At 32.1% G+C, this 15,470-nt stretch overlaps 1 protein-coding gene and 1 long non-coding RNA gene across 2 annotated transcripts in view; one reads left to right on the forward strand and one right to left on the reverse strand.

The window, feature by feature from the left end:
* LOC133171674 (enhancer of mRNA-decapping protein 4-like) overlaps positions 1-5,223 on the forward strand; it is a 20,772-nt gene extending 15,549 nt beyond the window's left edge. Inside the window, exons 25-29 of the mRNA XM_061306459.1 lie at positions 623-788; positions 1,230-1,416; positions 2,591-2,807; positions 2,948-3,111; positions 4,002-5,223. Of these exons, the coding sequence (XP_061162443.1) occupies positions 623-788; positions 1,230-1,416; positions 2,591-2,807; positions 2,948-3,111; positions 4,002-4,182 (915 nt within the window). The 3' untranslated portion in view covers positions 4,183-5,223. The remainder of the gene's footprint in view (positions 1-622; positions 789-1,229; positions 1,417-2,590; positions 2,808-2,947; positions 3,112-4,001) is intronic.
* The window catches only part of LOC133171676 (uncharacterized), a 23,063-nt gene extending 7,899 nt beyond the window's left edge, over positions 1-15,164 (reverse strand). The window contains exons 1-2 of the long non-coding RNA XR_009718844.1: positions 15,034-15,164; positions 12,453-12,475 (exon numbers count right to left, since the gene is read on the reverse strand). This is a non-coding gene — a long non-coding RNA (uncharacterized LOC133171676). The remainder of the gene's footprint in view (positions 1-12,452; positions 12,476-15,033) is intronic.
* Between the last annotated feature and the right edge of the window lie 306 nt (positions 15,165-15,470).

Here is a 15,470-nt window from a genome sequence, read left to right on the forward strand (position 1 = left end):
GTATGGACAACATAGGGAAGATGGTCAGATCTTTGATAGGTACATAAGGTCAACTGTGTAACAAGATTAAATTCATAAATCATATACATCCAAAGTGTATTACTGTACATTTACAATATGCATGGATATGTATTTTTGTATTAGTTATTAAAGTGAAAGGGTATGAATTTTGGAATAATTGAATTCATTTCATATTTACATAAAAATGCTGCTGTTTTAGAACAATTTAGGTCAAATACTTAAGAAGGGAAAGGCAGCTTTCCCTGAGATTTCTATGCTTGATTTTTAAAACTACAATTAATTTACATTTGTATTTGAACACTACTTTTGATTTCTTTGAACACTGTAATATTGATTTTCATTGTGAACATTATATTTGATTTATATGAACACTACTTCTGATTTCTTTGAACACTATAATATTGATTTCTTTGAACTTTATATTTGATTAATTTGAACATTATATTTGATTCATTTGAACCCTGAATTTGATTTATTTGAACACTACAGTTGATTCATTTGAACATTATGTTAGATTTATTTGGACATTTATGTTTATTTTAAGCAAACAATAGAGGTCCTGGGTGTAGCTGATTTTCTTGGGCATTTATTTTATTTTAAGCAAACGATAGAGGCCCTGGGTGTGGCTGCAGGGAATGTATTACAGACCCCTATACAGCTGGCGTATAGGGAAGCCTTCCAGAACATTGTTGTGCCAAGTTTTGACAGAGCCATGCAGAACATCTTCCAGCAAGTCAATGAAGCTTTTGTGAAGGGAACGAGGGAAAGTAAGTCCAATGGCTGCAAACAGAAAAACTCGTGGCTTAAATCTTGAAAGGCATATGAAAATTACGAAGTGAAAACTGACTCACATTTCACAAAATGAATGTTCCATGTCCAAGTTCATTTGACCATTGATTGTCATAATTTAATTGGTGAATTCCCTGATAATCTTTTTATTTCATTTTGATGCTGCATCTTCCTCCTACTAAATGTGACTACAGTTGAACTTTGTTATCTCCAACATCAGTATCTCAAATACCAGGGATATGTTGATATGAGTTGGCAGTCCCAACCACTTTTTCATTAAGTTTTTACCATATGATTGTATGTAAATATCAAACTTTTTCCTCTAATTAAGTATATTCACCTGTATCAAAATTTTCAGAAGTTTATGAACCATTTTCCTACTGAACAACTTGATAAAATCAATGTTTCTTTTGATTCAGCTACCAGACATTTAGACACTCAGCTGAATGAAATGCGTGAGAAACACATGGAGGCTCGTGACCCAATTATTGCTCAGCTACGTAAACTTACAGACAGTTTTCAGTCGTCAGCGGACTCTGTACAACAGCAGGTGCTCTCTACAATACAGAGTAGGATTAATACAGAGATCCAGACAGCTCTCTCCAAGTAATTATCTTCTGTTATTTTGCTTGCTTGACAATCTCTGTTCACTTTATAAAAGTTTGCAACTGTGGGGTCTAAGCTTGCCAACCCTTACATTCTGCATAGGAGACTTCCACATTGAGCATTTTAAAAAAATTCAGAAACTATTTGTACATCTGTCAAAATGATTCATCTGTTTCACAGATATAAGGCATGGATAAGTAAAAACTTAACTATTTCTTTAATGGCATAGATACAGGTAATAAACAAAATGAAATCCTTCTGTGTTCTTCATATGAAATCACAAAATCTAACTTTTGAGCTCCCTTCTTTTTAGACAAGGGCAAGGATGTGAGGGTTGGTGGGTGATCTTTTGAGTTGTGACAATATTCCCTAAACTTACAAAAACATATTCACTAGGAACTGAAGTAGCTTGGATTCAGAGCTTAGATATGACTTATTTAGAAGTGTCCTTTTCAGTTGGGATGAAAAAAAGACAGTTACTAAAGTTATTTCTTCTATTTAAGTTTGAAACCAGCAGTAATATTTCTTGTGTTGACACAATCACCTTCTAGTCAACAAGGAACTAAAATGGATCTTTTGGATTATTCTGGTTGTAATATCAGTTAAATGTGAAAATGTACTGCGATATACTGTGACTGTCTCACTTTATATTGTTGCATACTTACAGTGATACTCTAAACTTGTGCAAGAGTTGTATTTGATAGCCATGGCAGTTTTCTGAAATGTGTGCTTAATATCAAATGTAATCATGAATAATATTAGACTGGTTATCTTCGTACAGTTTCATGATCACTGGTTATCTGTGTACAGGTTTTATGTTCACTGGTTATCTGTGTACAGTTTTATGAGGACTGGTTATCTTTGTACAGTTTTATGAGGACTTGTTTTCTGTGTACAGTTTTATGAGGACTGATTGTCTGTGTACAGTTTTATGAGGACTGATTATCTGTGTAGTTTTATGAGGACTGGTTGTGTACAGTTTTATGAGGACTGATTATCTTTGTACAGTTTTATGAGGACTTGTTTTCTGTGTACAGTTTTATGAGGACTGGTTGTTTGTGTAGTTTTATGAGGACTGTTTATCTGTGTAGTTTTATGAGGACTGGTTGTGTACAGTTTTATGAGGACTGGTTGTCTGTGTACAGTTTTATGAGGACTGGTTATCTTTATACAGTTTGGAGGAGACAATTGTGAGATACGTCAGACAGGCAGTGAAGGAGGAGGTCAGTATAGCGGTGAGGGAACAGGGAGCCAGTATCAGTGATAGTGTACTTAATGCCATGAGATCAGGGGCTGTAACTCCAGTACAAGTCACACCTGACCCCCATCAGCTCCAAACTCAAGTCCTGAATCTCCTCAGACAAGGCCAACTCAATGCAGCATTCCAACAGGTAATCATCAAGGAAAATATTGGGCTTTTTCTTCTATATCAGAATTTCTTCCTTGTAATTCCTTGGTATGAGTGAAAATAGTAATATGCCTGTGTGTAGGCAGTTTAAAAATAGTTAATTAATTTTTTCATATATTGCAGGCATTATCAGCTTCAAATCTTGACCTGGTGATGTTTGTGTGTGAGACAGTCAACCCATCACAGGTGTTTAACCAGAGCCCATGTCCTCTTCAACAACCAGTACTTTTGTCTCTGATACAACAGCTGTCAGCCGACATTGGAAATAACACGGAACTAAAACATAAGTAAGTCAGATGAGTAGAGAACTGAATCGCAAGTAAGTCAAACAAGTACAGAACTCAAACAAAAGTAAGTCAGTCCAGCACAGAACTAAAACACAAGTCAGACCAGTACAGAACTCAAACACAAGTCAGTCAGACTACTACAGAACTCAAACACAAGTCAGATCAGTACAGGACTCAAACACAAGTCAGTCAGATCAGTACAGGACTCAAACACAAGTCAGTCAGATCAGTACAGGACTCAAACACAAGTCAGATCAGTACAGAACTCAAACACAAGTCAGTCAGACTAGTACAGAACTCAAACGTAAGTAATGCAGACCGGTATAGAACTCAAACACAAATCAGATCAGTACAGAACTCAAACACAAATCAGATCAGTACAGAACTAAAACACAAGTCAGACCAGTACAGAACTCAAACACAAGTCAGTCAGACTAGTACAGAACTCAAACGTAAGTAATGCAGACCAGTATAGAACTCAAACACAAGTAAGGCCTTAAAAAATTAACTTGGTTCTCAAGCCCTCCCACATCTCACTTAACAACATTACCCATTTTATCCTCAAATAAATAAAACAAATTTTATCTCATGCGTTTGTATAGTGCAAAAGAAAATCCAGATCCTCCGACCTCATTTAAGATATATACTCCCATCAGTAAAATGTTTGGCGAACATCAAGATGATACAGACTAGTGACCTAGTTAAAAATGGCAAATATGGCCATCAAGTCATTGTTAAATCATTTTTGAAATGAGTCATTTCTCTGATAAAATAATTATATCTAAAGTAAAAAACATGTTTAAAAAAAAAAATTGTGTACATGTACATGTATTTCATTGGCAAATGTTAGCCTTCCTGCATTTGGTAAAATACATATTTTTTAATGGCAGATACTTGGAAGAGGCTGTGATGAATCTAGACACTTCAAACCCTGTTACTCAGGGACACATGAAGGGAGTGTTAATGGGACTGACTCAGAAACTGAAGACTTACATAACAGCTAACCCAAACGACAAGACCACTCGGTCTTTACGCATGTTGCAAATGGCATCCGAGTCATTACTCAGGTGAACAGGGGTCTTCGTAGCTTGTCAAAACTTTTATTGTTATAAAACAGGGATTTTCACAATAGAAAAAGTACTATGTACAAGGAAGAGTTCATGATAGAATAGCCAAGGATCCCTTGAATTTGAGTCTCAGTTAAGCTTGAAGAATGATAGTACATGTAGGAATCATTTATTTTGTGATTTCAGTTTTAATGTTTCACAAGTTTAAAAGTTAGGGAAGTATCTTTCTGTGTAGTTTTAGTACTATAACATACTATATGAGAACATGGTTTATTTGTAGTACATGTAATTGATTAAAATACAAAACTTAAGTCTTATCATTAAGTAATCAATCTTAATTAAGCAATATTATGTTTGAAATTTGTTAAGATATAGAACAATATCTATACAAATAAGATATAGATAAAATCTTGTTACTATTTTAGTTTCTGAAGAATTTTTTTTTAAATTAAAAATCAGATATGGTCTGTAGGCACAGCTGAGGAAAATTCTTTGTACCACATACTAGTTTTCATTTTTCGATTTTGCCATAGCACTGTCTATGACAAATGAGAAGCAAACCTGATTAATGAATTTTATAAATGACTTACAATGTAGATTCAGTGGCTTTTCAATGAGAGGAATTGAATCTTTCTACCATTTATGATAACTACCAATGAAACACATTTTGAACTTTCTCAGATAATATTTTTTTCTTCTAAGGAAGTTTTTAAAAATAATTGTGAACAGTCACTGTGTTTCTGCATTATGTAGGCTATATCTGGGATATCTGTTATGAGAAAAAAGGTCCAATCTGATGATTATTTCATATAACATCTTAAATAGCTTTTGACTGGAAAATGTTTATGTTTCTGGAACTTGCGTTATTGCTGAAGTCTGTGTGTTATTGTTAGTCTAAGTATGAATGATAGTGCCAGAAACAATAAGTCAGTTTAAGAATACATGTAATTGGTTGGTCATACTTGTTTTGTAAACATCAAATAATGTTTACATGTATCAATGTTTTTACTGTGATAAAATACAATAAATATTGTAAGCATTTTCACTTTGTGATTCTGTTGCTAGTATTATGTGGTCAGATGCAATGATCCAATTGAAGGGAAATCTGGAGTCATCATTTGCCCTGCTCTCAATTTGTATAGCATTATTAACATTTTATTTAGAAGAAAGATGAAGTGATGTGTGTTCATGAATATGTCCTTTTCCATGAAAATTCTTCTTTCGACTAAATGACTGTAATATTAGATCGATGGAACAAAAGAAAAACTCAATATTTTCACCATTTTACAATATAATTTTCTAAATGGTCCAAAATATAAATTTCACAGTTGTAAAGAATGTACTTAATGGAAGAACCATTTGATTTCTGAGAGGGAAGGGGGAAGTAATTTTTTGAGGTAGATTATTTCTTTTCATGTCACTGAAGGGCAGATTATTTATTTCCAAGATAATTTTAGGACAAATTATTTTTTTTTCTTCTCTAGAACAAGTTCGACCAGCCAAAAAATAAATAGATTAAAAAATTTTTAAGAGAAAAGAAAATTGCCACTGCCACTGCAAAACTATTTTGTTTGTTGTTTGGGGAGGGAGGGATAGTTGCACCAGGCAAGGACAGATTATTTATTTTCTTGCCAGTTGAGGATGTTATTTTTTAGGATAGATAACAGGGTATTTACCCCCCCCCCCTTAGAATCAATCATCCCCTAAGCTATGATGTATATTAAACAATGTCCACAGCTGTCTGTGAGGTTAACACATGTTTTAGCTCACCTCAACGAAAGGGGAGCTTATGTAATACCATCGGCGTTTATGGTTAAAGCTTTTGGTCAAGACTTTCTCTGACTTGTCTTGTTCAGCGTTGCATGGTTCATGCACCTACATGTAGTGTTATTCATTTTAGAAAAGTTGCTACATTTTCAGCCACTATTTACCATAAGAATGTCCAGGTTAATGTTATTGAGAAGGTTCATTTTAAGTATTCATGAGTCCTATGGTGACCAAACCTGCATGTGTGAAGCATCTAAGGGTGTATGTAAGGGCGATGTAGCAACCGCTAATGATAAAACACCGCCATAAGTTATAACATTAATAGTTGACATTACAGGGGCACAGGTACATATGGGACTTTGATGAAGTATAGGCATTAATTACCCTGTAAACGGCGAGGAGTTTGGGGGCCGCCGTAGGCCCCCAGTGGGTCCAGGGTAGCGCCCTGGTAGGGGTTTAGGGAGGCGAAGCCCCCCAACGGAAAATGGATTTCACGATTTTGAGCATTCCAACCTTTTTTTTTTTATACCAGAGGTCTTTAGATAACTGAAAGTAAGGAGCATTTTTATTTTTTTAGGAGGAATCAAATTTAGAACATGAAGATATTTATTTAAAAAAAAAAACATAAGACGCAAATCAATATTTTACAATAAATAATGAACAAATAAAAATCTATTTTTGGTAAAAGCTAGTCTACACACAAAGAAGAGGTAAATTTTGGTGGACAGCCATAAAAAGTTGACTGCTGTAATGTTAATTCAATTTAATTTTGTTAAAAGACAATTAATGCCACACATATTTTGTTAGTGTGAGTAGAGTTTTATACATGTATCTATTATTAATTACGCTTATACTTGCATGTAGAAATGTAAGGAGTCATACAGTGAAACAGCCCGTTAACTATTGCAGGTTAATATTATTACCTTGCACAGTATTGTGGTCATTTATAAATTCATGTTCTCTATCAATGACGAAAATATCATATTTAGTCGTTTATTATTATTTTTTTTTTACACTTCAGTTTTTATATATTTTTTTTTCTTAAAAAGAACTACGTACGCTAACTCTCGATTCCCGCCTACATTTTACACCCATTTAATTCAATACTTATGGCAACTTGGCCATAAAATCTTTGTTAAATGTAAAGAAGAGTTTAATCGTAATTAATTAATAATTTTAATACCAGTGTTAAATAGTTAATTACTCTTAATTCCAGCTTTTTTTATAAGGGGGGTAGACGATGTTTTCCATTGAAATCAGGCTTGAAAGCTTCAGCATACTTTAAAATATTGTTGGATATGGATAAAAGTACTTTAAACCTTTCCTTATGTTTTACGCATATGAAATTAAACATATTTAATTGATAAATACAATGTTTAAGTTGTAAACCCCTTCGAAATTGGTGAAAAAAAGAGAATTTTTGTCGTTTTTTGTCTGTAAACATATCCCCCCCCCCCCCCCCCCGTGAAACACAAAAAGCTTTGGTAAGAATTTGTGAAATAACAATCCATATTACCTGTAAAAGGGAATTTTTGTTTCACGGGGGGGGGGGGGAGGAGAAGATGTTTTAAAAATATTTGATTTCTATAGTTAAAAACACAAGTTTTACCAAAATTATAGAGTTATCTCTCTTTGTTTTCCCAAATACGAAATGTTTTATGAAATTCATATAAATATCTATATAAATATGAAAAATCATTCAAATATGTTAACTTCTGAAAATTGACTTGGAGGTAGGCGGGAGAACAATACTATCGTTCGCAGTTCTTTAGTGTAGGCACATGCCTTAAGTGCCTATATAATGGCAGCTACGCAACTGCGATTACCAGACTTGCTTCACATGTTGCATCAGACCTAGTCCGAAATATCTGGCGTTTTCCTGGCTTTTTTACTAGTTTTATATTTACGTTTTCCTGGCACGTAAAATATCAAAATCGTGAAAAAAGCCTGGAAAACGTCAGATATTTCGGACTACATATGACCATTTTCCATGCGATTGAACAGGTTAAAGTGTTTGGAGGAAATCCATTTCAAAGTAACTATAAGCCCTATTTCGGTATGCACACAACCAACATTCGTTTGGTGTGGAACGTTGCCTTCCTTGTAGATAGCATTCGTTGAGGTGAGCATAGTATTTGAATTAAATTACCTATGTGTGTTCTTAGTTTGGCATATTTGAATTAAGTCATGCTCGATTTTGTGCACGTTAAATATGAATTGCTCCAAAAACGTGAAGTAGATATACAATGAAATATGAAGATAATAAACAGTGATGAAGCTCAAAAGTCCATTAGAACGATACAAATCGGGAGCAGAGCAAACAGGGACCTCTGAAAACATTGGTAGACACAAGACGCAGTGTTCAGAAGATGCAGATTCATTTTTTTTGTAATTTTCTTCTGTTTTATTTTACTGATTTTGTCAGTTATAATGTATAAATAATAATTTGAGAATGCATGAATACTACGGATTAATTATTAAATTATCAAATGAAAGGAAAAAATGCATTAATTGTAAGTATGGAAGTAAAAATCTTAATTAATAGAACTCACACAAACACCAACAAAATTTTTTAGGTTTTCCTTGAGCACTCTTCAGTACTCTGGTTCTAAAGTTTTGCAATCTATTGTTGGATATAATTTCCGCATACGCAGAAAAAAGTCGAACTGTTGTTTTTCTTTTCTTTAATGGATGACCATTGGTTGTATAGAATGTTTTTTTAAGTAGGTCACAGAGTTTACACAAATTAAACCAAATCTATTAAAACTTACTTCCTGTGGAGGGTTGTCTTGCTTTAGAATATATGGCCTTCTCAAAATTTGTTGATCCCAGAATAATATATCCTTATTTAAAGAGTTTCGTGCTATTTTTCTATTAATTTTATGTTTAGACTTATCAGAAATTTCCTGTTTATTAATACGATCTTAAATGTTCATAGAAAAAATATTATCCAGGACATATTGTGAATGATATACATGTATTTTATCAGATGAGTCTTCTAATTTATGTTATAAGTCCTGCGTTATTCTGTTTCTGATGTTTGTAAAATTATATAAAATGATAAATTACCACTTGTCGAAGACATGAACTTAGTTATCAGAATCTGGGCTTTATTCTTATATGTGTAAAGTTAAGGCACTCTCTAACACACATATATTTTAGTGGTGAATTAAAAAGAATGACAAAATACAGATTTATCAATCTGCACTAAATTAAAAATACAGGCAATAGGAATAAATTTCAATGTTTCAGCATATATCTTTAGATAGTGTTATAATACTTGCCAAATATCTCATTGATATCTCACTTCACAAAAAAGTTATGCCTAAAAATGATGCTAAAATGTCAGGAGTGCAATACCTTTTTGTGACATTTTGAAAATTCAATATTTTTGGAAGATTTGTGAAATAATTATAATGGTTTATGTTGAAAATAAAGACTTTCCTGATAATATTCAAAGTATTGAGCTTTAAATGTAGACTGTAGCAACTTTGTTTGACCAAGTTGTGGTCATGGTTGATGTTGAAAAAATGTTATACCATGTCAGAAGTGCAACAGAAAAAATGTACTGTTGCCAAAAAACATTGATTTTAAAAATCTGAAAGACAATTAAGTCAAAAAAAATTTCATTATGTAAAACAATAACTGATATACAATTTAAAACTTTAAAATGTTATAGAAATCACAAGCAGCATTAATGAGAATCATGTATCTTTGCATACCCAACAATATCAGGAGTGCAACATTTGATGTTTTGCTCCCCATCATGAAAAAAAAACTTTTATCAATATATGATTCTCTGATTTCTATTTTGGAAAATAAAGACACAAAGAACATTTTTACCAAAAAAAATTAATTATAGGGTCTGTCTAAGTTTCAGATCTATATTTCTTTGGTAAGGAATGCAACATATTTTTTTTAAAAAAAAATTTAAGATTCAAGATATATGATGAAGAGACTACTATTCATGCTAAGAAATATTCTAATTAATAATGATCTATTTGAATAATTTGTTACAAAATTCTTGACAGTTATATTATTAAAAACCTTCTCTTTTTCAAATTTATCAATTCAGATGTGTTTTTATCTTTTCTTTGATATTTTTATGAATGTAAAAAATAAACACACTGAAAAATCGTTATAAAATTCAAGTAATTCCACCTCAACTTTACTGAAACAACAGAACAAGTTCTGATGTAATTTTCGCTTCACAATTCTACTTTAAAGACTCCCATGCCCTTGGTAAGGAGTCCAACAAATATTTTAGAATTATTGCTGATCAAATATGAATAAATATAAAGAAAACATTGATGAGTAGAAAGTGGTTGACCTCAGTTGCTGTGAAGGAAAATAAACTATGAAATATATTTTATCTTCGTAATATATATTTTAGCTCTTTTTAGACATAAATAGGGAATAACTCAAGATATAAAGCCAAGTTTAAATACCTTCATGTGTTTTAATTATGAAGTATTGGTCTATAAATATTGCACAATTTCGTTACCTCTTGATTCTGCCAAAAAATTTTGTGTTCTATGGTTTTAATTTTCAATCTTACTGCAGTCAGGAGTGCAACAAAACTGTTTATTAATTATCAATGATCTTCATCTATCTTTACTAAAAAATAAATTGAAAAAAAATGCTGTTTGATGTTCGAAGCATTATGTCTATCAACTAGTTACAGACATTTTACAGTTAATTCAGATATTAGTTTTCATCAGTAAACACCTATTTTTTAATACAATGTATATATATATTGCACATTGCAAATAATCATGTTTTGAAGTCTTGAAAATATGAAAGTTGCCGTAAATTATAAAAAATATAAAAATGACGAACTGATTTACAAACTAAGAATGAATTATTGTGTTTTTATAATTTTTAAACCAATGCTAAATAAAAGACATATGAGATGTCAAAAGTTAAACACAATAATAACAGTAATATAGACAGTAAAATAGAGTCACTTCAAAATCTAGGGTCCCAAAAACTAGTATTTTTTGTAAGAAAACTTTTATATCAAAATTCTTTTTTGGCTTAGATTTAAAGAATTAATTGACTTAATTGAACAAAAAAGTGATTTGGGGGGTGGGGGGGGGGGGTGTTTCTATTGTTTCAGATTTATTTCATATTATAACTATTCCAACCAGAATTGAAAAAGTAATGTAAAATAACAATCAAAAAGCCATTTTTCCCCACATATACAAGAGAAGAAACTCAATCAAGGTTTACATCTAATCATTTATATCCCTGATACCATTTTAAAGCATAAAATAACTAAATTTTCTTTTGATTACGGATTTTAGAAAGTCTTTTAGGATGTAGTGATATTTTCTTTTTTCAAATGAGGTTTCAGTAATAAAAATTCTCATTTTTTTTATCCAATTGTGTATTCTATTGCAATTTCAGGAATATGAATTAGAATGCAAGTACAATATGATGATATGTAAGTGAAAAATATGTTAAAGGTAGTTGAATTTTTTTAAAAGAAAAAATCAATTTGGTGGTGATTATTTTTGAATTCACCCTTCATCAATAATATTAGTATCGGAATTCCCATCAACCGCTGCTGTACCAGTCAGTGAATTGTTTGATAAAGAACCCTGTACATCTTGATACGTTTGACTTCCATCACGTTCTGTATTTATAAAAGGCCAACAGTTAACTTTTGTCTCTTCTTGCTCACAGACATCAGATCTTTGTATTTCATTGTCCTCCTCGGAAGTTACCAGTTCTGCTTCCTCGAGAGCCATGTCCATGTTATCATTTTGATGAAGGAATGAAGAATCCCCTACTTTCAATTGTAATGTCGACTGGTGTTCGCCAAAGTTGCTTTTCAACATTCTCTTATCTTTTTGGTCTGGATAAGGATTTTTGATGTGTTCACTTTCCCTGCTCGTTTCAGCTACAGTAAAGTTTCTATGTTGATCGGTAAATTCACTTTTCAAACGATCGTCTTTAGTTGGATTTCTCGTTATTTCACTACACAGAGATCCCTTCTTCTGTGGAACATCTACACCATTCTCCTCTTCACAGCCACCACCCTTTGTTTTAATTGAGAAATCTAACTCGCCCTCTGAGTGAGAACGTATCAATGGATTGAAGTTAAGACACGGCTCCTCATACGCACTGTGAACATTGATATTCGATGCTGAATGAGGTTTCCTTGGTCCAGTACAGCTACATACCGGATCTAGAAACTTTTCCTCCCTTAGATCTATTCTGAGGGAGAGAATATGGTAAATAGGATCATCTTTGTGGCCACAGAGTGGGTCGGAGATTGCAAGAGGGAGGGGAGATTCCTGGACAGATATAGAACTTATTTTACTATATATACATTCGTCTTCCTTGAATTGCTCTGCTGTGTTTCTGATATCAGGCCCTAGATGAGCTCTGCCCCTCTCTAAAATATATTTAATTTTGAAAATCTACCATCAGATGGTGGTTTTATACATTGCACATGTCTCATTCTATTTTAATTTAATCAAATGGATAAATATTACTTACTTCTTCGTTTTCCTTTTACGATCCTAAAACAAAAATGGAATTATAAAATTCAATACTTATTAATTGTCAAATAAATGTATTGTTAAAAAAAATGATTCTCTCACTATTTGTATGGCATTGCAAATTCAAATGAGCAAATGTTATTTGATATTTGATGAAGTAGGTTTGATTATTATAATCTAGTTTACAGAGCTTGAATTGTAGTTACCGATTTTTAACAGTGCGAATGCTTCATAACATTTTTTTTAAATGAGTTGTTCAACAATATACATTTATTGACTGTGTTCTCGGTCAACATACGTTTTGTCAAATCCAAGAACGAAACTGTTTACCTGAGGCCGTTAGTTTTGAGGGTTCGACAAAACGCATATCGCCCGAGAACACAGTCAATAATTTTTTTGTTATACCTTTTATGTTTGACATACATGTATCTTGTGCTGGCTTCCATGATGTAAATATCTTTAACCTGCACTAAAACTCGGTCAATTCTGTCAATGTCGAACACCAACGAGTGCAGATAAGATTTAGCTGATCCCGCCCACAACCAGGGATGGGCACGATTACTGAAAAATGTAATCGATTAATAATCGATTACTTAGAGGAATTCTGTGTAATCGATTATTAATCGATTACACCCATTTTTGTCCTGTAATCGATTGTAATCAATTACTTTGGAAGATGTAATCGATTAATAATCGATTACTTCCAAGTTTTTATCTCTTCAAATATCAAAGCAATATTTAAATGTTGATGTTATCCACTGAAGTCTGAATGTGTTTCTGTAGTTCCAGTGCAGATTCTTTTAAGGTTTTATTCTGGCTAATGTTCTTACTAATGCCCAAATGAGGGATTGAGATTCCCTTCCATGGAAAGTGGAGACATGATTCTTACAATAAATTATGCCAAGGAATTAATTATTCCTTTCAACTTTGGATCTGAACCTCCATATTTATTGACTTGTTGCAAAAATTATTTAATATTTTATTGTGAATTACTTCATTAGAAGTATTTGCCAATGGACAGTACACATTAAACATTCCTGTACGTGTCTTTTTTTAAAAAAAAGATAAGTAAATTACATCGAACTTTAAGAAATAAACATGTAAATTAAATGTGTCTTTAAGTAATTTAACTAATAGTACAATTTCATTCTGCATTGAAATAAGTGTTTTGAGAGTTATTAATTTTAATAATATTGTTTGTCTTCAATGGAATGAAAGTTAAACATTGGGTAGTTCACAGTTTATACCTCATTATTTGTAATCAGGGATGTCTAAGTCAATATTAATTAGCCAATTAAGATAAGCAAACACTGACACACTCCCTCTCTTACAGACACTTATAACCTCTCACTGATATAAAAGCAACCTTACAATTTTGCATGAAAACATGAGAATGATTTTACAAATTTTAAAGTTACTAAAACACAAGTTTGAAGTTGTTTCAACATTTTCAGATATGAATAAGTATTTCCATCTTTTTTTTTCGAGTACAATGTAGTTTATTTACCAAATTATTTATATTTAATACAGAACTTAAATTTGTTTTTGCTATTTATAATTTTCTATTACAAGACAAAGTTTTTCAACATCTGAAATATGAAAAAGGACTTGCGCCAAGAGGACAGTGGGTCAAATGTAAAATGCACACAAAAAATCTATATTTTATTAATAAATGGTTGAAATACATTTCTGAATTATTTAATACTAGACCAGTAGGTCTATAATGCAAATTTTATTGAGAACGTTATTAAACTTCTGATAATAAAAGTTAGGAAATCCAAACATTACACTAGGTGGTTTATATTTGATATTTATGTGTAACTGACTGGAAATATATCTCCAAAATAACATCCTTTTATGTATAAAATAATCGAAAGTAATCGAAAAATTAATTATAATTACATTGAAAATTTTAGCTGTAATCGATTAAATTACGATTACAAGTAATCGAAAATCTTTTCGATTACAGATTACTGTCGATTACTTGAAAAAAAAAGTAATCATTACAATCGATTACGATTACTCGATTACGATTATCCCATCCCTGCCCACAACGTGACGTATCTCATCGACAAATCTAATATCGTACTCTGCGGTCAAACATCGAGTTTTTATGACCGCTCAGTAAAAGACTTTTTTAGTATAGATTTTTACAATTATAGAGTAACTGATTTTGAAATGTATAACAATAAATATTAGATGTTTTGAAATTCAATTTGTAATTTAAAACTTTGGATCGCAATAATTACTTCAAAGTTAATTATGGTTGTCCACAGAAACGAACAATATCATTAATCGCATTTACGATTTATAAACCTAGTTTATCGAATATGTGTTGCTCATCGTGGTGAATTTGTCTTGTCTTGTTTGTTTACCTTTTAGAATAACAGAGATAACCAATCACGGATATTATGCAAAGAAGAACAAGAGAGCTCCCAGTGATTATGACGTCATTGCTATGTACACCGTCCAGCCTAAGGTGTGCTTCTCTTTCTTCAAGAAAATATTTCGTATAATTAGAAGTACAGTGTACATTACAGTAGACGGAACTATAATTTTAAGAATAGACTTTAGTTCACCTTTTGTGGAATTAAATTGTGCTTTGGTTGTACCAAGCGTCAAAGTAGAAATGCTGTACGCAGTAATGATCGATATAATGTCAGCTGTTGAATCACTTTTTGGAGTTGGAGTTTTCACGCATCCCATCCTCTTATTACAGATCTCTCCTTCTGTACAATTACAGACAAACAACTGTCTCCGTACTGGCCATCAGGACACGGCTCTGAACAATTTATTCCATATGTACCTGGCTCACAGCCTTAAAAAGCGTTAGAAAAGAGTTTCTTATTTAACTGGCATTTGAGTTGCTTATTTAAACTATCATTTATATTTATTACCCAGTGAAACAATAAATGCACACAATTATCAATTAATACAAGTACATACGTATGCAGCTTGTTTCAGCAAGTCTGTGATTTGCACAACAAATCTTTGGCCTGAAGTGAGAAAAGTAAAT

The sequence above is a fragment of the Saccostrea echinata genome, unplaced genomic scaffold (assembly GCF_033153115.1).
Source record: "Saccostrea echinata isolate AGI-Se365-2 ecotype Australia unplaced genomic scaffold, CSIRO_AGI_Sech_v1 ptg000054l, whole genome shotgun sequence".
NCBI lineage: Eukaryota > Metazoa > Mollusca > Bivalvia > Ostreida > Ostreidae > Saccostrea > Saccostrea echinata.